Source organism: Ovis canadensis, chromosome 26 (assembly GCF_042477335.2).
Source record: "Ovis canadensis isolate MfBH-ARS-UI-01 breed Bighorn chromosome 26, ARS-UI_OviCan_v2, whole genome shotgun sequence".
Taxonomy (NCBI): Eukaryota; Metazoa; Chordata; class Mammalia; order Artiodactyla; family Bovidae; genus Ovis; species Ovis canadensis.
The window spans coordinates 56,228,238-56,250,573 of NC_091270.1; the positions used below are offsets into that span (position 1 = coordinate 56,228,238).

At 42.9% G+C, this 22,336-nt stretch overlaps 1 protein-coding gene across 2 annotated transcripts in view; it reads right to left on the reverse strand.

The window, feature by feature from the left end:
• RARB (retinoic acid receptor beta) overlaps positions 1-22,336 on the reverse strand; it is an 863,700-nt gene that overhangs the window by 422,417 nt on the left and 418,947 nt on the right. For both annotated transcript variants that reach the window (XM_069572811.1, XM_069572812.1), the window contains exon 3: positions 17,411-17,865. In XM_069572811.1, coding sequence (XP_069428912.1) covers positions 17,411-17,588 — 178 coding nt within the window. In that variant the 5' untranslated portion in view covers positions 17,589-17,865. The remainder of the gene's footprint in view (positions 1-17,410; positions 17,866-22,336) is intronic.

The following is a 22,336-nucleotide window of genomic DNA, read 5'->3' on the forward strand; positions in this document are numbered from 1 at the left end:
TCTTGTTCCTGTTGCTGCTGCCATTGTTTTAGTTGCTAACTTGTCTGACTCTTTTGTGATGCCATGGACTGTAGCCTGCTAGGCTCCTCTGTCCACGGGGTTTCCCAGGCAAGAATACTGGCATGGGTTGCCATTTCCTTCTCCAGGGGATCTTCCAGACCCAGAGATCAAACCCACATCTCCAGAACTGGCAGATAGAATATTTCCCACTGAGCCACCTAGGAAGCCCTTCCCCAGATGTCTTCCTTGACAATTCTAAAAAGATGAATGTATGACTTTTTGGAAGTTATAAAATTTATTTTCCTCAATGACGTAGGACATACATAAATCTGTTAGTTAAAAAATACCTCCATTTGCTATGGAAAAAATAACTGAATATATTCAGTTTCTTACTGAGGTGGTAATTATGATTTTTATAGACAGTAAGATTGATAACAATTATTATCTGTTTGGGGTCTATGAAAAGAAAAGTGTTCTTAGGAGTGGGGCATGGATGGAGTATGTGGATATCATATGAAAAAGCTTTGAAGAAGCTGAGAGAATAACTTTCCTACTCCAAAATATCTCCTTAGAAATCCTACCACTGTTGAGTCAGGACCTTAAATGAAAAGTTAGCATTTCAAAAGGTAAATGTCCCTGGAAGGGTTAATTCCTTGAAAACAGAATCAGGCATGAATATCTTTAATGTAACTCTCAGCTCTAGGAAGACAAGGATGCTAATTTATGTAGGGTATTTGTTTCAGTTGAGCACAATTGAGTTAGCTCAGTAGAAGGTCTCCTTTGCTTTATTTCAATTAATTCCACAAGCTGCCATTTAGCAGCAGTCCCCAGCCTTTTTGGCACCATGGATGGGTTTCGTAGAAGACAGTTTTTCCACGGACCTGGGTGAGAGTTGATGGTTTTGGAATGATTCAAGCACATTTCATTTATTGTACATGTTATTTCTATTATTATTACATCAGCTCCACCTCAGATCAAGTATTAGATCCCAGAGGTTGGGGTCCCTTGATTTAATGTATTCATTCATACAATTAAAATTTAGTGAGCACTTATTAGGCATCAAGGGCTAAGCAGCAAGGGTAGAATAGTAAGAGAGACAGACATCACCCAGAATAAAGAATAAAGTTAAAGAAACATCACAGATAAACCCATGACCAGCAATAAATATTATAAATAAGCTCCCCAGGCTTTGTCCTGAACCCATAGACACCCCTAAACATATATACTTGGTAAAAAATAGAAGAATATGAAGTATTCTTAATATTTAAAACAAGTCTATTAAGTGTATAACTTGTCTTCCCCACTAAATATTTTCATGTCAATATATTAATTTCTCCATCGACATTTAAGAGAGTTGCTTATTCATTTCATTCTCTCTATATTTTACTAAATTGGTTTTTATTAGCCAGGAAGATTGTTGCCAGTTTTTTTAAAATTATAAACAAGTCTATGCTAATATCTGTGTTCTCTCAAGCACACTAAAACATTTATTTCTTATGAATAAATTCATAGCAGCCAAAATGCAAAGCCATTGGTATGAATATTTTAAGGCCTTTGTCATTTACTGCAAAATTATTCCATAGAAAGGATATATCAATTTTCATTCTCACCATCAAGGCTATACATATTTCTCTATAGCCTGAGTAACAATGGGAATCTTTCTTTTAAATCTCTGCCTTCTTATAACAAGAGATATAATTTTAATTTGCATTTCTTTAAAAATTTGCATTTGAACAATTACTTTGAAGGCTGAAAATTTTAAAATGTTATTATTGGCTATTTTTTTTTCTTGGTAACGTGTGAATTTTCTGCTCAAGGCTTTTGCCATTTTCCTTCACTTTTCCTTTCTCCTGTTTCTAAGACATTAAGGATACAGTCATAGCTTTTATCTTTTTAATGTACACTTAATAACCACAAAAAGTAACCCGTGTGTGTATGGGATAAAGTTTATCAGTAACACGAATATTTAGGAGTTAGAACACTATCACTCCCGCTGCGTCTACCACATACACTTTCCCTTCCCATTTAACACCAGGAGATATCTGTAATCTGGAATTTGGTCTTTATTATTCTCCTGATTTTTTTAATGTGCAGTTTTATTACAAACATATCATTTTTTTCTAAACAATATTTCTTTTAGATTTATAAAAATAGCATCCTATGTGCAGCCTTAAAGAATTTGCTCTTCTTTTCAATATTATCATTCTATTGTCTATATGTGCTTTTGCCTATAACTTCATTTTCACTGATGAAAAAAATTGATTTTAGGGAATATGTATTTTTCTGTTCATAGATATTTGGATGGTATTCAATTTTTACAATTTAGGAACAGTGCTACTATGACCATTCTTAAACATGAATCCTGGCATTTCTATTAAAGAGCTTCTCCTATGACCTACAGACAAACTGCTTGGTCATAGGAAATCTGAATATTACCTTTTATAGGATAGTGCTGAGCTATTTTCTATATAAGGCTATATATTGTCACCCTGCTTATTTAACTTCTATGTAGAGTACATCATGAGAAACGCTGGGCTGGATGAAGCACAAGCTGGAATCAAGATTGCTGGGAGAAATATCAATAACCTCAGATATGCAGATGACACCACCCTTATGGCAGAAAGTGAATAACAACTAAAGACTCTCACCAGCAATATATTTCAGAATATGCTGATCAACATTCTACCCAACACCTGGTATTGTTGCCACACTTCTTAATTTTTGCAGCCTGATAGATAAAAAATGACATTGCAAGATGGTCTTGACTTGCATTTCCTTAATTACCAATGTGTGGTTGATATGGGACATCAGAGTTATTTTTTTAGTAAGCTGAAGTCTACTGACTATGTCTGGCTTGGGTTATTTGTCTTTTCCTTCTGATGTATGAGGTCTTTCCCTCTCCTCTGTATATTCTGTCTGCCCAGCACCTGGCGTGCAACTGGACTGAGGCAGCCCCAGCAACAAGCCTTGTCTTTCCCTTTCCTCCACGGCGCTTCTCTGCTTGCCCATTTCTGGACACACATCTCTTACTTTCTATTCTCAAAAACTTTGACAAGTACTAAAGAGATGTTAACCTTTGCAGCAATATTTATTTAATGTATATTTACTTAAACCTATCAGGGGATTCAGAATAGAACGAGACAGTACTAATAGTGGCACATGCATACTTTGATCTGTGACTTGGTTTTGTTTTTTGGAATAAGATTTCTTGTGAAGAAGAAATGAAAGACAAATCCTGAAACTGCCTACAGGGTATCAAAGCAGGTGGTGGTGGAGGGGGTGGTGGTGGGCAGTCAGAGATGGTGTGAAGTCCCGTCATGCCTCACAGATTGCCATCAGAACCCACGGAAATCCCTGGTTTTCCAAATATTCCATCCAGCCATTCTGATGAAAGAGGTTTACTAAGCATGAGAAGGGCTTCCTACGTGTCTCAGTGATAAAGACCCCTCCCGCCACTGCAGGAGATGTGGGTTTGATCCCTGGGTTGGGAAGATCCCCTGGAGAAGGAAATGCAACCCACTCCAGTGTTCTTGCCCGGAGAATTCCATGGACAGAGGAGCCTGGCGGGCTACAGTCTGTGGGGTCGCAGAGAGTCAGACAGGACTCGGTGACCAAACAACAGTCAAGCATGGGATAGTAACTGTCTTTTCAAGCATGTGGTCTCCATTGCGTGCTACTTGTGTGAACACCAAGACTTATGTTTTCCTTTAGGTATCTTATGTTGAGTTGGTGAACTTCATAACCATTAAGCAAGTAACATCAGAGAAATCTGATATTAATAGAAGCAAAACCATCATGGTTGAGAAATGAACGTTATTACAAACATCACAGAAATTAAATCAAACATTATTAGAGACTGTTTATAGAGACAGAGTGACCTGCAGAGCCTGCAACCCTCGGAGGAGAGGAGGGCTCCGCCTTTGCTTGTGTCCCCTGACTCTGAAAGGAGCTTGTCTGTGATAGACAGCCTCAGATACACGTGTTTCTCAAATGTGGACTCTTTATGATAAACACACATTACTCTGCAGGCCATTGTTACTCATGAAAAAAGAGTCCTTTCTAATACCCAAACTTGAGACCAGGATCCCCTGGAGAATTCTGAAATTTAAAGGAAAATCTTGGCAAGATATAAACTCTGTGAAGTGAAAACTTCTTTATGCCTAATATAGACTTTAAAGAATATGGAAAGTACTTGTGCGTACAAGAACAGCTTTTACACTTAGGAAGCCATGCTCAGAAGAACAGCTGATGGAATGACAGTCTTGGGGCACCAAAGAGCTTTGCTTATGAGTGGGCCCATTCTGCCAGCGGAGCACAGGTAAGGGTGGCGACTGTTACTGTTTACTGAGTTCCTACTATTCTAGGACTGTTGTAAGCAGTTTACACGGATCAGTGGATGACAATCTCACCATAGCCCTTTAAAAGAACCATTATTAATATGATTTTACAGATCAGGAAGCTGAAACACAGGTAAAAAAAAAACTTTTCCAGGACACAGATGGGGTCTGGAAATAGCAGACTCTCTTGTCTACCATCCTGAAGACAAGATGTACCTCTTGAACATCTCCGGTACCATCTGTGCCACCTCCCCCAATGATCTGCACTGATCCGGTTTTAATCCAACAAGATGAACTTTCCCTAATCGGTGCTTCTGTCTTGACTCTTGCTCCCACAGCTGAGAGGCAGTCTCTTAACGGTGCTGCTCGCAGTGTGGCATGCGATTCAGGACTGCACACTGGCTACATGACTTACTGCCGCCATCAGTGCCCACAGGACATGGTCGTTGTCCCCAGAATGCCCCCAAACTTTTATTTTATCCAGACAGTTGTCAAGCTTATGGGCACTGGGCAAAATATCTTTACATTGAATTAAAAGATTGCATTCTCATTGGAAAATAGTTATTCTCAGCAAATACTACAATGATTATTATTATTATTATTTTTTTAGATTTTTGACAACAAATTGAAACAAAAAAACCTTTATATGTACAAGTTTTATACTATTAAATTTGACTCATGATACAAAAGACAGAGACCCAGGTACCCACTTTACTGAAGGCAAAGTTAAGGGAAGAGTTTGGTGAGGCTTGGAATCCTTACATGTAAGTAAAGCTTACATGTGATGTAACTTTAGGTGGTCTCAAAACAATTTTAAAAGATTTTTGGCATGTATCAGTTGATGAAGCTAAAATAAGAAGCTAAAAACATCTCAGATGTGGAGAACAGACAGAGGTAATGTACAGGGTACAGAACCAACTGTATGACGAAACCAGCTTTAAGCATCAAAGAACGTGTTATTGGAGGAAGGGTGCCGGGGCTGGAGGGGGGAGTTGCTCAAATGTTCCTGTTCAAAGAGGGAGAAGCCACTAAGAATTCAGGACGGTTAGACAAAGCCAATTAAATTTATAGCTCACAAATCCTGAAGAGAGACTGCCAGAGCCAGCAGCGGGATGCTTAAGATACTAAAGAGCCGATTGTGATGATGATAAGATCGCTGTGACCAGTACTCTCCCAGTGACTGGAACTTGAAATATGGACTTGTAATAAGAATGACTCTTCTGGAGAGTCTCACATGCTCCGACGTGACAGTGATGGGTAACCCGGCAGAATTTTGAGGGTAAGGCTTAAAGACTAAGAAGAGCAAAACGGATGTTAAAGAAGGCATATGGAGGCTGTAGAAGCGGGTGGGAGCTTAACATACATGGCAAAGACCAAGAGAGAGAAGAGGCACAGAGGAACTCATTCAAAGCGCGGAAAACACTGTGGCTCCTGGCCTTGGACTTGCAGCTGCCAGAACCAAGAGAGTCTGGCTACGACGGAAAAAAACCTTTCCCTAAATTATCATTCATCAGTTCAAGCCAACCTTCCTTCTTCCCCTGGATCTTCTGCTGATCGCTTTTCCTAGTGCCGAGTCACTGTCACATCATGCAGAAAAAGAAAGTCACAGTGAGAACAAAATTATACGAAAATAGCTGAATTACTAGATATTTTTGGGGGGGGGAGATAAAAGGCGTAGTTTTTCCTTCTTCAGTGGTAGGAAAGCACAGATACAGTAACAACTAGCCACAAGCGAGTTGTGGAGGCCAGAAGTCCAAAATCAAGGTGCCAGAAGGGCTCTCCCTTCTGAAGTCTGTGGTGGGGTTCTGCCATGCCTTTCCCCTAATTCTGGTAGCTCACTGGCAATCTTTTTTTTTTTTTTTTTTGGTTGAAAAAAAGATAAGTCAACTTCATTGCTTAGTAGTTTTGAGTTCTGGTTTCTTTATATCTTGGGTTTTACAATAAGTGGAAAATATAAAGTTTTCTTGGGATCCAGAGAGACTTACACAGGTGGTGGGCAAGATCCCCTGGAGGAGGGCATGACAACCCACTCTAATATTCTTGCCTGGAGAATCCCATGGACAGAGGAGCCTGGCAGGCTACAGTCCCCAGGGTCACAAGGAGTTGGACATGACTGAAGCGACTTAGCATTCACTCACTTAGATAATGTCCAATAAACATTATTTTACAAAATTCTGAGGGGTAATAGATTTCAGGTTGATAGAATTCAATTGTTGCAAGAAACAAAAAAAGGACCATAATGAATTTAAAAATAGGCTTTCACTGTGTTTAGTTGGCAATTCTCTCTCTCTTTTAGGGCTTCCCTGGCGTTTCAGCTGGTAAAGAATCTGCCTGCAATGCAGGAGACATGGGTTCCATCCCTGGGTTCGGTTCCTGGGTTGGGAAGATTCCCTGGAGAAGAAAATGGCAACCCACTCCAGTATTCTTGCCTGGGGAATCCCATGGACAGAGGAGCCTGGTGGGCTACAGTCCGTGGGGTCTCAAAGAGTAATCAGGCAAAGAACATTATATGGAATAAAAATCTCTGTAGAGAAACAGGAATAGGACTTCCCTGGTGGCCCAATGGTTGAGAATCCACCTTCCAGCGCAGGTGATGTGGGTTTGATCCCTGGTGCTGGGAAGACTCCACACGCAGAGGAGCAAGGAAGCTCATGTGCCACAGCTACTGAGCCCACGCTCCAGAGCAAGAAGACTCACTGCTGTGAGAAGCCAGCTCACGGCAGCAACGAGCAGCCCCTCTCAGCGCAACTAGAGGAAGTTCATGCACAGCGACGAAGACCCAGCACAGACAAAAAAATATCTACTTTAAAAAGAAATAGGACTATATGTTATTTTCTGAGACTAGAAACAGAGATTAGTTTGCACACGTTTGTGAGCTGGCTACACGTGGCGCACTCAAGCCTCCTACTGTGCTACCTCTCCAGACGACCCATTTATCTGCTTTAAGAATATTTAGGTGGCTATACTTAGTAGCATGGTAGAAAGAACAAAACACTCTCCACTACATGTAGAAGTTATAATCCAAAGAGGCAGCTAAAACGTTCAGGCAACAGCCACATTTGAACTGCAAAATTAGAAATATGACTGTTTTAAAAAGGAAAGATCCATTGCCTGCTAGGTTACAGTAGGGAAATTTGATTTCTTCATGGAGCTAGAAGAAAGGCAATGGAAGGAATGTGCTCCTTGGGCTGAAATGTAAAGGCGTTGATGTCTTTGGTGTTCCTTCTCTCGTGGCAGCACGACCCCAAATTCATACAGCCTCCTCCCTGCCTCTCTGCCTCTGGGTCCACATTTCCCATCATTACAAGGACGCTGGCGTACTGGACCAGAACCCACCCTAATGACTTCATTTTAACTTGATCATCTGAGAAGATCCTACTTCTCAGTAAAGTTATATCCATTTCATAGATCCTGGAGGTAAGGAGTTCAACATCTCTTGGGGAGGCATAATTCAACCTCTAACAGTCTTGTACGTTTTTCCTAGTAAATCCTAAGATGACATCTCATTGGAAGCAGTACCTGACAGGACACATAAATAAGAACCGATCGCTCTGATGGGTTTCCCAGAAAAGCCTCAGAAAGACTTAGAGGTGCCGACTGCAACACTTAACCCACGCATGTTAAGTAAATACTAGAAGAGTGAACTCGTGAGGAATGATACATTTGGTTCCCTTTTGTACACCTCAGAGAGTCTGACGACACATCAGGACCTGGAGGCAAGGGCTGGACGGGTCCTTGCCAACCCCACATGCCATCCAAGATGGGAAACTTAAAACACCTTCCTTCTTCCCCTGGATCTTCTGCTGATCGCTTTTCCTAGTGCCGAGTCACTGTCCCATGCCTGGCACAGTCATAGCATTTGGTTTTGCAAACCTTTTCCTGTCCATTTCACCTATAAAGTTTCTTCTGCTCCTCTCAACAGCTAGAACATTTACTTTTTAAGCGGTTTATTTTACACTGTTAGTTATTTTTCCCCTGAATCATTCCTGCATTCCTTCACCTATCCACTCATTCCAATAATCTTCAACATTTTGGATGCAATGCTTCTTTTAGTAACACATTTCATAATACCTGCTTTACTATATCAACATGAGAACTATAGATAATATAGCCCACTTGCATATGCAATTTGAAAGAAGATAATATGATGGCCTGACTGCAATATCAAGAGTGAATTTTAAAAAATCACTTATGATAAAATAATAGTTATTTCAGGGTGTAAAAATGCTCGAGCATAAAGAAATGGTAAGATGCTTGTCCCTCTAGGCAGAGTTGCAATGGATGTTTTAACTCCAAATGCAAGTTGACAAAAATGTGTGGTATCGGTGAACAAAATGCCAAGAAGAACAGTGTCATCAGTGACACGATTTCCTGAAAAGGTGAATGACTCTGAGAAACACTCCGAAAGAAACCCCCCAAAACGAAGATAAACCTCCTCTCGGTTTACACAGCAGCAGGAGACCCCGGTTCGATTCCTGGGTCCAGAGGATCTGCTGGAGATGGGATACGCTACCCACTCCGGTATTCTTGCGCTTCCCTGGTAGCTCAGCTGGTAAAGAATCCACCTGCCATGCAGGAGACCTGGGTTTGCTGCCTGGGTTGGGGTTTGTCCCTGGAGAAGGGACAGGCTACACACTCCAGGATTCTGGCCTGGAGAACTCCAGGGACTGTCTGAGGGTCGCAAAGAGTCAGACACATCTGAACGACTTTCACTTTCACTATAGTTCTAAATAACTCAAGATACAATAAAATCTTACAATTATACTTAAAGTAGAATTACAGTTTCGATTCAGTTAATCATAATTTCTTTGGGGGAGGGCTTTTGGTATGACTAATGGGGGACACTGGGAAGCCGTGAGATACCAGGGAATTCTATCATGCAAAGTGCAGCCCCGAGCCCTTGCCCATCAAATGCTCATAGTTCTGCCAATCACTGTGATGTTCAAAAGCAAATCCACAAATTTCCAAAACCCTCTGGCAGCCAGAACCATCGACTCGCTCACTCCACACACTTTGAAAGAGTTTTAGCTAGGACCAGGTGTTCTGGCTAACAGACGCAGGAAGGGGGAAAAGCAATGAAATCAACTAGACCGCAGAACAGGACCCTTATGATAAATAAAATGCACACAGTAGGTACATGGGTGAGGGGGGATGTTACAGGCTTTAAAAAATCAAGGTCTTCAAAGGCAAAGAGCGTCAGAGTTTTAGATTTAAGTGAGTCTTGGTGACTATGACTTCCCAATAGGAGGGTAAGACACAGTGTTCTAAAAACCTTTGCCCCCCCCCCCAATATCCATTGCCATCAGGAGCTGTGGCAACAAGGATGACTCTGGTCACAGCAGGGGGAGTTCAAACCTGGTCCCACCGTTTTTGGCTGGGGCAACTTTAGGAAAGTTGGTTACCTCAGTTTTTATTTTTTAATTCTTTCCAGGTGGCAGACAGAGGTGACACATGGAGTGTACTAAATAGATGGCAGCTGCTTTTAGCACCATTCTACAGCAAAGTGGAAAACAAGTGAGCGGATGGTACCGCCTGGCTGGCACCGTTGGAGGGTCTGGTGGCCTCAAGCTCTTGGCGGTGGCCTGCAGCCCACAGACAGGCTTCGCCAGAGTCTCTCTCTGTCTTCCCCCTCCCTCTCTCTCCTTTCCTCCTTCCTTGCCTCCCTCCCTCCCTCCCTCCTTCCCTATCTCCCTCCTTTCCTCCCCCCATTTCTTGCTTAAATTTCCAAGAATCATTCGCATGTTAGAGAGAACCAAAGCAGAAAAATCAAGAAGCAAAACAAAATAGGGAATCATGTCAACCCAACAACATGGCGTGAACCCCCAGAGCTGCTGTGGGAGGGCTGAGCTGCATCTTGAAGACGGCTCGGAAGGCAGCCCCTGGTGGCATGCTACTTGCCCTCAAGCCCAGCTACGAGGATGCGTACGGAGGCTAACCTCCCACCACTCAAGGTCATCTGAATGGGTTTTTCATCATTAGAAGCAAAATAACCCATCTGAAATGTATAGGAGTTGTAGATTAATGGACTCATCAAGATAGAGATTTGGAACCCATGGGAGCTCTCGTATCTCACAGCCGACTCAGCCAACTCAGAGCTGCTGTGATTCCAGTTTTCAGAGGTTCAATTTTCATGAGTTCAAAAATGCTCTTTTTAAATGTCTATGTAGGGGACTTCCCTGGTGGTCGAGGAGCTAAGACTCCAAGCTCCCAATTCAGGGAGCCCAGGTTTGATCCCTGGTCAGGGAACTAGATCCCACATGCTGCAAGCAAGGATGCTGCAAGTAAGGATCCCGCAAGCCACGACTGAGATCAAATTTCCTGCGTGCTGCAATGAAGACGGGGTCCAGGTAAATAAATACATATTTTAAAAGGGTCTGTTTAATTTATTTGGTAAATCTAAAGGAATTCTAATATAAAGTCAAAAATATCCCTTTCTTTTTCTCCATTCGTGGCCTCTTTTTGGTCTTTTTTTTTTTTCCTCCAAACATCCTTTTCCTAGAGATAATCAAAGGAATAAGCTTAGAGGAAAATTCATTCCTGCTTTTATGATCACCTCCGTGGACTGAAAGCCTATTTCTATTCAGAAACATACTTCAAGAGTTGAGATTCTCCTTTGGGCATCGTAGTTAATTTGATGAAATTGAACAATAATCTTTTTGTTTCTAATTCATGTTCACATATTCCTGATCCCCTTGGGGTAAAGTTCAACAAATAGCTCCTCATTAGAACTGTTCAGAGGATTCCACGTTCACTCAATCAGAGTCTGGGGAAATGGTACGGACATCGAGGAGATGGCACAAAGATCCCTTTATTATCGGGGAAAAGAGCCATCTCACTGAAGCAATCAATGCCTCCTCCCCTGTAAGGAACGGCCTCTGATATGATATACACAAAGCCGTAGGCTAGGCCAGACATGAAAACTGTTCAATCACGTCAAAAGCTTAAACTCTATCCAAAACATGCAGGTGAAAGCCTTTGACATCTCTCAGCCTTAGAACTTCAGAGACATACAGCAACCAACAGCAGATGAAACGGGCAAAAATTGTTATTACTGTAACAGTTGTAAAACTGGTACACTTCCTCAAATTCCCAGCAAGTTTAACCATATTTTACTTTATTTTTACTTGGCTTGAAAATCATGAAGGCTACATACATACGAACCACACTGTTACACGCGACATGCACACTTCGTGCCAGCAATGTATTAAGCCCCAGACACAGTAAAATTAGCTGCGATCCCTGTGCAGTGGGGTCACTGTGTATGTTTAAGGACAAATATCACTCGCAGGAGAAAGAAGATAAGACTACAGAGCCAAGGATGATGGATAATACAAGTTAATGAGTTGGTTTTAGTTATCATCAATCTGCATGTATTTGAAACAGATCAACACCTCCGGGCCCATTGTTCTTCACATGCAATAAGAAATTCCAATCTGGCCGCAGACTCTGCTTTAGACAAGCTGGGTAAACAAGGCTCCTCTTGGTTGAAGACAAGCGATAGAAATAAGACCTGTTTTATGTCCCGTCATTGTTAATTCTGAGATTCACAGTCTACCTCTCCAGAGCGCTGGGATTTTTTTTTTTTAAGTAAACACCAAATTTTGTGATTTTTGACAGCACTTTCTGATCAGTAAAGAAGTGGGGGAAACAACCTTAATTCTAAGATGCTGGCGTTAAATGGAGATCACTTTGAGAGAGGCTCCGAAGCCAAAACTCTTAATATTTTCCAGCTTACCACAACCTATAAAAAAGCACATGTGCGGCCATAAAACAGAACAAGCAGCCATGAAAGGAACATAAAGAGAGGCAGACGGACAGTGGGCCAGCGCTCACAGCGAGCCCTGGAATATTAAATTCTGAGTGTCCCTGGCACAGCGTATCGGGCTTCCCTCCTGTTGGAAGCCTTGCTTGCTGGGGACGACGCACTTGCTGCTCACAGCAGAGAGCGGAGCGGAGCCATCGCATTGACTCCCGGCCTGTGGGCCCAGCCTCAACTCCTCACTGATGAAAAAGGACAGCCACTCCCAGGGAAGTTGCTGAAACTAAAGAGGCTGTGAGGTCCTTCATCCCCACATCATCGCTCTGTGAACAGTCCTGGGAAAGAGACACCCACAGTGCAGCGGGGGATAATCCGAGGGCTTGAGCAGCTCTCACTGCCCAGCACATCGGGAAGCACAAGCACTCTGGAGCCCCAAGATCTGGGCTTGGAATTTGGCCCCAACATTAACTAGCTTACTTTCTCTAAGCCTCATAGTCTTCATCTGTAAAATGGGACTGTGGCTCATGGCCTGGCAGCAATATTAGGGATCTATTTTAAAAGTTTAAGAATGGCATGCATTAAATAAACGCTCAGTGGATTATCCAGGAGGTGCTCAATACAGGGTAGTTTGTTCTTACTACTTATTTTAACTCTCTTTTATGTACTTCCTCATTTCTAAGCTTATAGAGACTCAGTGAAGTGAGGATTAAGTCATAAAGCAAAGACGAGGGCATCACATGGAAGATGCTTTACATTCACTCCTCTCTTGTGAATATATATATTTTTTTCCTCCATGTTGGAAGGTTCTGGGGAAGAGAATTTCTGAAAGGTGGCCACGAGATTCTCTGTGAGTTGTGCATGGTCACAAATGGTCATTCCAATAGCCAGACGGTCCACCACTGGCACAAACCAAGGACAGACGGGCTGCCTGCCTGAAAATAGTGTGGAGGCTAGGGGAAAATCTGAGCGATGACACAGAGGACCATCTCCTCCTGGTGCTGAAAGGGTCTTGGAGAGGCTCTGATTTCACCCCTTTACAGTACAGCTCTCCTCTGTAATTTATACTCCATCTGTATCCTGAAAAGATCAAATATGATTTTTATAAAAGACAATCCTTTAAATAAAAAAAAAATTTCTACTTCATGGAAGAGAAGTTTGGGAAGGCTGAATGACTATAAAGGAGATGTTGGGTCAGGGACTCTCTCATATGTGGGAATGGGAACCTGTGTCCCCTAGGAAGACAGAGATCCAGTTCTGGCCTAGGAACCCTAGGCTGGAGAGTTATGGCAGAGGCAAGAGTGAGGGACAGGGGTAACATCAGTAGCTGCTCTTGGAAACTGTCCTCACTTGCTCTTGAAGGAGGAAGTTCTTGAGCTATATATAACATGGTGCTGAAAGAAGCTTGTTACAAGGCAGGAGAATTTATGTTCTGGTTGAGCTGCAAAGTCGAGGTGTGTACGGATTATGACAGAAACGCCAGCAGGGTCCATCGTGCAGCGACAGGACCCCACGATGGAGGCATCACCACGTTTGTTCCCTTTGCGTCCCATGGTAGCCAGCTTCTCACCCAAGCGTGTGTTTTGCTACTTATCAAGACTTTATGAAATGTGGCTACCTAACTAACCTCAGTACATAAATAAAACTTAAGTGTAATTTTAGCAAGAAACAGTTTGTGTGTAATTTTTTTTTGACCTGACCCTTGTTTCCCGGTCTTTCTAAACCACAGGCTTTAACAAAGACAACTTCCTCTCGGAGGGCCAACTAACAGACCACATAGCAAGAGTGCCTTCTTTTAATGATCTTCTGAGCAGCTTTCATGTACTTTGTCTACTACAAGAAGTAATTAAACCTGGTATTAGCCAGAGTGTGAAGCAAGCCAGCTTTGGAGTTTCTGGCCTGAACTTTCTGAACTTCATCCTTTTCCTGCCCCTTCTCCAGATACCATCGAGTGACATCTTCCAAGATGCAATCATTCAGCACCCTCTCACCCATGTCCTCAGAAAACACTATTCATCCATCCTCTTTTGTTGAACTGCAAACACTCTTCTTCTAAAAGCTGAATTATATGAAATCAATATTGACTAGCTTTGATCTGGAAAACCAGGAGATGCCTGATGAGTCAGCTTAGTATTGATGGCATCTTGTGCTGTTTTTAGTAATTGTGAAATGAAAAGAAGAGCCTTGTGTTTATAGGTGATCTTGGGTACAATCTAGCCCAGCTTGTTCAGGGTCTAAGGAATTAGAGAGGCTAACAGTTCCTGTTAGAAACAGAGTATGATTAGATTTGGGATGAGTTGATTCCTATCCCAATGTTCTTATCTCCATAACAGGGGTCAGCAAACTTCTGTAAAAAGCGAGATAAAGGATATTTTAGGGTAAGTGGGCTATATGGTTTCTATCATTGTAACATGAAAGGAACTAAATAATAATATAGGGCTTCCCTGGTGACTCAGAGGATAAAGAATCTGCCTGCAATGCAGGAGACCCGAGTTTGATTCCTGGGTAGGGAAATACCCTGAAGAAGGGAATGGCAACCCACTCCAGTGTTCTTGCCTGGAGAATTCTATGGACAGAGGAGCCTGGTGGGTTATAGTCCACGGGGCTGCAGGACACAACTGAGCGACCCACAGTTTCACTTTTATAGACAATATGTAAACAGATGAGTGTGGCTGTGTTTCAATAAAACTTTATTTACAAAAACAGGTGGTGGACTGGCTTTGCCCTGCAGGCTGTAGTGTGCCAAGTGCTGCTCTGTAGAATTCTAGAAATATCTGCAAACAGATGGGTGAGGGATTTGTATGTTGAGAGCCTGTTCGAGTGTTCGGGGATGCTCATCCAGCATAAAGGTCTCACTGTCCTTCCATTTACTCTGCTCTGCGTTCTCCTTACAATCAGCAGCCAAAGAAGGTCAACATTGCTGGCACGTGCTGGTGTATCGGGGCTGCAGCCACCCACCTAAGAGTTGTTTTCCACCTGCAAGATTAGATCACCCAGGATGGCACTAAAACTCATAACTCCAAGGAGTCTTAATTCCTTGGCTACATCTACAAAATACACTTCTGATCTGAGGAAAGGAATGTGTTAGAATGTGTTGTCCATCAGGCTGGCTGTGCTACACAATTAGCTCCTAAGGGAAATTTTAATAGCTTTCAGTTCAGTTCAGTTCAGTTGCTCAGTCGTGTCCGACTCTTTGCGACCCCATGAATTGCAGCATGCCAGGCCTCCCTGTCCATCACCAACTCCCGGAGTTCACTCAGACTCACGTCCATCAAGTCTGTGATGCCATCCAGCCATCTCATCTCCTGTCGTCCCCTTCTCCTCCTGCCCCCAACCCCTCCCAGCATCAGAGTCTTTTCCAATGAGTCAACTCTTTGCATGAGGTGGCCAAAGTACTGGAGTTTCAGCTTTAGCATCATTCCTTCCAAAGAAATCCCATGGCTGATCTCCTTCAGAATGGACTGGTTGGATCTTCTTGCAGTCCAAGGGACACTCAAGAGTCTTCTCCAATACCACAGTTCAAAAGCATCAATTCTCTGGCGCTCAGCCTTCTTCACAGTTCAACTCTCACATCCATACACGACTACTAGAAAAACCATAGCCTTGACTAGACGGACCTTAGTTGGCAAAGTAATGTCTCTGCTTTTGAATATGCTATCTAGGTTGGTCATAACTTTTATTCCAAGGAGCAAGCGTCTCTTAATAGCTTTGACAATCATTTAGTCAGGCCCCTTCATGTGTTTGTTGAAAGTAAACTCATTATGCCATTTGCATGTTGGTTGAACTGGGTTTGAACTGGCACCTGGGTCAGCTAGATAGTTCAAATACACTTTTTTTTTTCCATCTCTCCTGATAGCCTAGAAGGTATTCTGGCTACATCTACTTTCAATTTCAACTTGAGAAGCATGGGAAAATGCTATTAAGCAACTTAAAAGACTTTATTGGTCACATGCCTAGGCCAGAAATCCAAAACACAGAAGAGAATTACCATCAGGTCATTCCAAGAAGGAAAACAGATCAGTAAATATCATGCATGATAGCAGAGTGATTGCAGCCAACATTCCTGCAGTGAGAGTCCGTTCATCTGTCCATCCATTCAAGCACCCACCCATCCATTCAGGCATCCATCCATCCATCTATCCAAATACCCAGGCATCCAGAAATCCTTCTCCTATGAACTTTGAAGGCACTATACTAAGAGCTGAGGGGTCCCAGTGAGGCGGGGCAAGCTTCCTGCTCCCAGTGAGCTAAGGAGGGAGAAATTAAGGAGCAAAGACCACAAAATAGCAGATAAATAAGTAAATAAAAATAAATATTAAAATAATTAAAATAAAACTTGCAGCTATAGGAAATGTAATATAAAAATTAATTGTATCACACACACACACAAAGAAAAATGAAGGGAGTAATTTAAAGGAGAAACTTCTAAGAACGAACTAATATTTGGAACAACACCGCAAAAAGCAGCCAAGTATGAAACAATCAGCAGGGAGAGCTCTGAAGAGCTCCTGCCGAGTTACGAACCTGAAAGAACTTAGAGAAGATGCTGCAGATGCCTGATGCAGCGTTGCTGAACCCATATGCCTTTTACCTCCTGGTGCCAAACCAGGAAACCCGTTTCCAAAAGGTGGAAGAGCTCGCTGGTTACCACAGCCTGTCTTCAAACAGGCAGAACCATTGTTCTTTAAATCACATAATACTGATGCTTTCTATGAACGAGTCACATCAGTTTTTAAGAATTCTAAGTTGAACTACTTCTATCTTAAAATACTGTGAACCCAACATTTTAGAGAAGATTGGAGGTAAGAAGTGGCTCAAAGACCCAAAAGTGATCAAGGACGTTTAAAAAGCTTATGTGGCATGAACCGGTAGCCAAGATCCCTGGGAAGCTGAAAACAATGACAGGTTTTATCTGTACCCAGGAAATGAGAAAGAGATTCAAAGGAAGATCTCACCACCCAAATCGATGTTAAAATCAGGATTATCGTCAGTGATTTTTATGGCATCATGTCCTAATTCATTGCTCATGTCGTTTATTAAGTGACCAGTTTCTTCAGGTGTACTGATCACATCTTTGATCAACATTTCTGTTTGCAATTTATCCAATAGAACTAAATACCAGTGAGGTTTTGAACGGACCAAATTCTAAGATTCACCATTTATCTGGTTTAGAGTCACCTTTCTGCTGATAGAACCAAAGGTACAGTTCTAGATCCAGAAGAACCAGCACCCAACGAAAGGAGAACGCAGCCTGGATACGAACCACCCTGCTTTCAACCAACCAAGAGAAAAGAGAGAAGACACCAGCGGTACTTACTTGCAGGTGAAGGGGTGCTGCACCCACTCGGAGGTGGCGGGCCGTGGAGGCCGTGGAGCGGGGGCAGGGAAAGTCCGCCGATGACGGGTGGGAAGAGCAGCGGGTAGGGAGCGGCGGGATAGTGAGCCATGTGGCCGTTCACCGCCGGGACGTGGCATGCGGGGCTGCTGGTGGTCATGTTCCGGCCTTCACGGGATGAGAGGCGCTCGCGGGCAGGGACACATCACTCCAGGCCTGGCACCAAAGTCAGGTAGGTCAGTTCGGAGCAAGAGTGGAATCTGAGCTGTGATCTGGGCCAAAGTCAAGAAAGTTCAGCAGATGACCTTGCTTCCGTCCAGCACGGTTTCTCTGCCCCTCATTTTGCCTCACTGATGACAGGAAGGATGGCCCTTCGTTCAGCTTCTCAGCTGAAGGCTGGCAAATGCTATCACTTTAAAAGTCCAGAGCCGCTAATCCTGTAAGGAAAAAAAAGTGTATATCACACAGGGCAAAAGTATTTGCTTCTTTATTGTTATTACATGAAAAATCTCTACTGTTAATCTGGGACTCCTAATTCCCAGTTGTTCCCCTATACTCACTACCTTAATTTTCTTAAATTCTCAAATTCTAGTGTAGACTAAAACTTCTACACAATTTCAAACTAACCCTGACTGTCTGATATTAAATTACCCCCCTCACCCTACCCTATCTTTCCCCATATTCCTCCCACCCCCCACCCCCACCACTTCACTCTTCTCCAGGATACTTACACAGCTCCATCCATTATGTGGGGGAGTGTTTATTTCTGTCTCATCCATTACAATGCATTCACTAGGAGGGCAGAGTTTTTCTCTGGTTTGTTATCAGCTATGCTTTAAGCTCCCATAAGAGTTACCTAACACGCAGTAGACTCTCAATGAGTATTTGTTGACTGACTGACTGACTGAATGTGGTCCTCATCTGTGTGGTTTCAAGACGTTAGACGTCCAACTTTGGGTTTTACGTAGCCATTTGGAATGACCTACTCAGCAAGATAAATATCATTGCGAGGGAAAATTATAACCTAGCCAAAGTAAGGAAGAGACACAACCATTAAAGGTCCGTGAAATAGTTTAATATCAGTTCCTCACTGTAAACTTCCCTGTAAGAGCACCATCCGTCCATCGGTCTGCACAACCATCAAATCCGTTTGTCTGCCTTCAGTCATCCATCCATCCATCCAAGCCTCACTTGCCAGTATGTGCCAGCTGCCAGTGTGGGCACTGGAGGCACACAGGATGGTCAAGCGCTACTGCACTTCTAGTTCTCATGAAGCTTCTAATTTTAACAGCTCCGAACTGAGGTCCTAATGTTAAGGGCGTTCAATTGCCCTGTTCCCCATGAAGGACACTCCAAGGGTACACAGCACTCAGACTTCTTTGATGGTGAACTAGATTCTAGGGTGGGCTGACAGTGGACTTCATAGGCTCACTTGGGCCCTAATGACCAATATTCGCCAAAATTCCCAAACTCCTGTGCCCTGTGAATGGCAAGTCCTGAAGGTCAACCATCTGGCATGAAACAAGAACAGGATCTCCAGGCCAGCACAGAGTGGTGGCGAAGAGCATGATTTCAGAGCAAGACCGCCAAGGCGCCAGTCATGGCTCTGTCCCCTTGGACAACTGTCTTGCCCATCAATAGGTCAGTTTTTATTGTAAAATGGGGGTAATAGCAGAATTGGCTTCTGAGAGGTGTTGTGAGGATGAAATGAAGTAATGAGGTAATACCAAAAGAAAACCAGTTCCTGGTGCAGTGTAAACACCAGGTAAATGATAAACTTTTGGCAATGGTCCTTTTTCATCTGCTGAGAATAAGCTTGCTGGAATGAACTGTGGCTTTGAAGTTAGGGCAGGGAGGAGACCACATCAGAGTGTTACCCAGGACCCTACGGGCCTTCCCAGGACAGGCCTCTCCCCCATATCCTCTGCTACAGTTCCTCTCTAACGTACCTGGATATTAGCATCTCATGCATATTTCCTGAGTTTTTCAGATACTAAAGTGAAATGAAAGTCACTCAGTCATGCCCGTCTCTTTGCAACCCCATGGACTTACACAGTCCATGGAATTCTCCGGGCCAGAATACTGGAGTGAGTAGCCTTTCTCTTCTCCAGGGGAGCTTCCCAACCCAGGGATCAAACCCAGGTCTCCTGCATTGCAGGCGGGTTCTTTACCAACTGAGCCATCAGGAAAGCACTGATATCTGAGCTGAGCCACCAGCTATCAAGAAAGCCTAGATGCTAAAACCACCACCAAATGGAAGAAATGAACTACCTGATGATCACGAGCATGTAGCCCCCAGACCTGCTGACTCCCAAACACTGATCATCAACCAGTCAGGGAATTGCGGTTGAGCTGATCACATACCCTGAGACATCCCTCCCTCTCCTGGCCTTTAAAAACGCTTTGCTGAAATCCTTTGAGGAGTTCAGGGCGTTTGGGGTACGAGTCATATCTTTTCCTTGCTCAATCCTGCAATAAACCTTTCTCTGCTCCAAACTTCAGGTTTGCTTGGCTTCACTATGTATCAGACACATGAACTTAGGTTCAGTAACAACATAAGTCCTGAGCAAAAAACATTAGGACTAAAATTTCAGTCAAGGAAGTAAGGGAGTAAAGGTGAAATGTGAGGAAAGCTGAGAACAAAGACTTATAAGGCTTACTTACTGACTTCCCAGGTTGGTTTCTGCACACCCTGAAATGTTTTGATCTATAATAACTTCCATTTATTTGTTGACCACATGTCAGGCGCTCCGCTTATGAGCTGTAAGTTCTAGCCCATAGAACAGCCCTAGGAGGCAGTTGTTATGACCCATATTTTCCAGATAAGAAAACTAAGTCTCCGTGAGTTAAGATGACTTCGCCCGAAGGTCACAGAACCAGCCTGCAGCTGATAGAGATTCTGCACCCAGATCTGCTGGTTCGACCTTCTCTGCAGTTTCTCCTCAGCCATTCTGTGCTCACGTACACTGAGTGCCTGCACTGTGCTAATCGCCCCTACAGAACAAAAAGTCCACGCGCAGCTGTGATGGGAGCGGCTGTCCTCACGCCGATGACCTTCTCTCTGGGGCCTGGATCCCTGGACTGTTAACAGTAACCGTGAACATCATCCCCAGGGAGACCAAGGGGTCCCAGGCTCTCCCAGGGCTCCCCTGAGCCTTGCAAAGGAGATGATATCCCTGGCTGACTTATGCCACACACTAAACTCCAAAAGTGATGTCCCCCAAAATATCGATATCCTCTTCAAACACAAAATGCAGCTTGTCTCTCTGATGAAAAGAAAGTCAATGGACTATGAGAGGTCAAAGTTTTCAGTGCTTTCTCTTCTAAAAATTACAGACCATCTAATACACTGAAGACTTTATTTTGTAGTTTGTAGTAAATTAATTAGAAAACAAACAATGCCATTTAGTATTTGCTGCATTTCCACTCAATTTGATTTTTAAATCACACACACGAAGCCCAGGATTGCTACAAATGGTGTTTTCTATCTCCATTAGACAAACTACATCATTAACTGGTGAAGCTGACAGTTAGCAAACCCACCCATGCAGGGCGCAGTTCTTAGATTTTTAAAGCTGTTTGTTTGTTTTTACTAACGGGGGACTATTTCTATTTTTAACAGTCCTTCATTTTTCTTTGCTTTCAAACACCGCAGATTTTCAGCACCCTGTCTCTCTGGTTGAAAGGTCTGTTATTATGCCTCAGATCTTCTAGAAAAAAACCAATGAAAAACAAAAAACTACTTATACTGATACTAGGAAAGAGAAAAAAAATCAATGTGCCAGGAAAATCCTGTTATGTTGGTGGAAAATTGTCTGAACAGTCACTGGGTCTATGCTCACATATGTGACTGATTAAGGCTATTCCTGGAAGCAGAGAATTTCCTTTGTTTCAGGGTGTTAGGAAAAAAGATGGTCATTGGTATTAGCAGTGCTTTCTTTCTTCATGCTTGATTTAAGTTTGGGCTCATTGGGTTTTTTTCCCCCCTCACCACCTGAGGCAAAGCAAACAGGAGCTGAGGTGGCAGATGAAAAGGAAGTGGGGGCCAGGTCAGGGGGTCCTGGATCTAAAACCTATGAGAATCTTTGGGTGTCAGTTTCATCATCCATAAAAGGGGTCAAGAGAAGAGAAGCAGGTTCTATTAACAAATAAAGCTTCCTAAATTGTGTTGTCCAGAAAGCAAGTGTTTTACACGAAGATTTTAAAAAAATGAAACAAAAAAGGTGAAAATAACATACTAGAGGAGAAAATTAAAAAGAGAGGACTTTAAAATAACTGCTTGCATCCTTAATGCTGGGATGCAATAATCTATCCCTGATACATAGTGAGATGGGAGGAGGCAGCACCCACCAGCCACTGGGAGGATATATGCCAGGGGGTGGCAGGGGTCTTGGGAACAGTTAACATTTATGTTTGTATCTGTGAGACCTTTTTATTAACACAGCACACTACATTTTCTTCAGTTGAACTTGTCCATGTTTTTGATCAATTAAAAAGTTTTTTAAAAAATTACATTTTAATCATTTCTTTTCACACAATTTACTGGAGGTTGCTTTTGTATGCATTTAAACCTAAATTAGCATGGAAGCTTCCAGGTTTATATTTCTAAACATTTAAATATTATTCTATGTAAACATGACACTTACATATGATCTTTAAAAAAAAATCACAGTTCCTTTCAGTTCAGTTGCTCAGTCGTGTCTTACTCTGCGACCCGATGAATCGCAGCCAGGCCTCCCTGTCCATCACCAACTCCCGGAGTTCACTCAGACTCGCGTCCATCGAGTCTGTGATGCCATCCAGCCATCTCATCCTTGGTCATCCCCTTCTCCTCCTGCCCCCAATCCCTCCCAGCGTCAGAGTCTTTTCCAATGAGTCAGCTCTTCGCATGAGGTGGCCAGAGTAGCA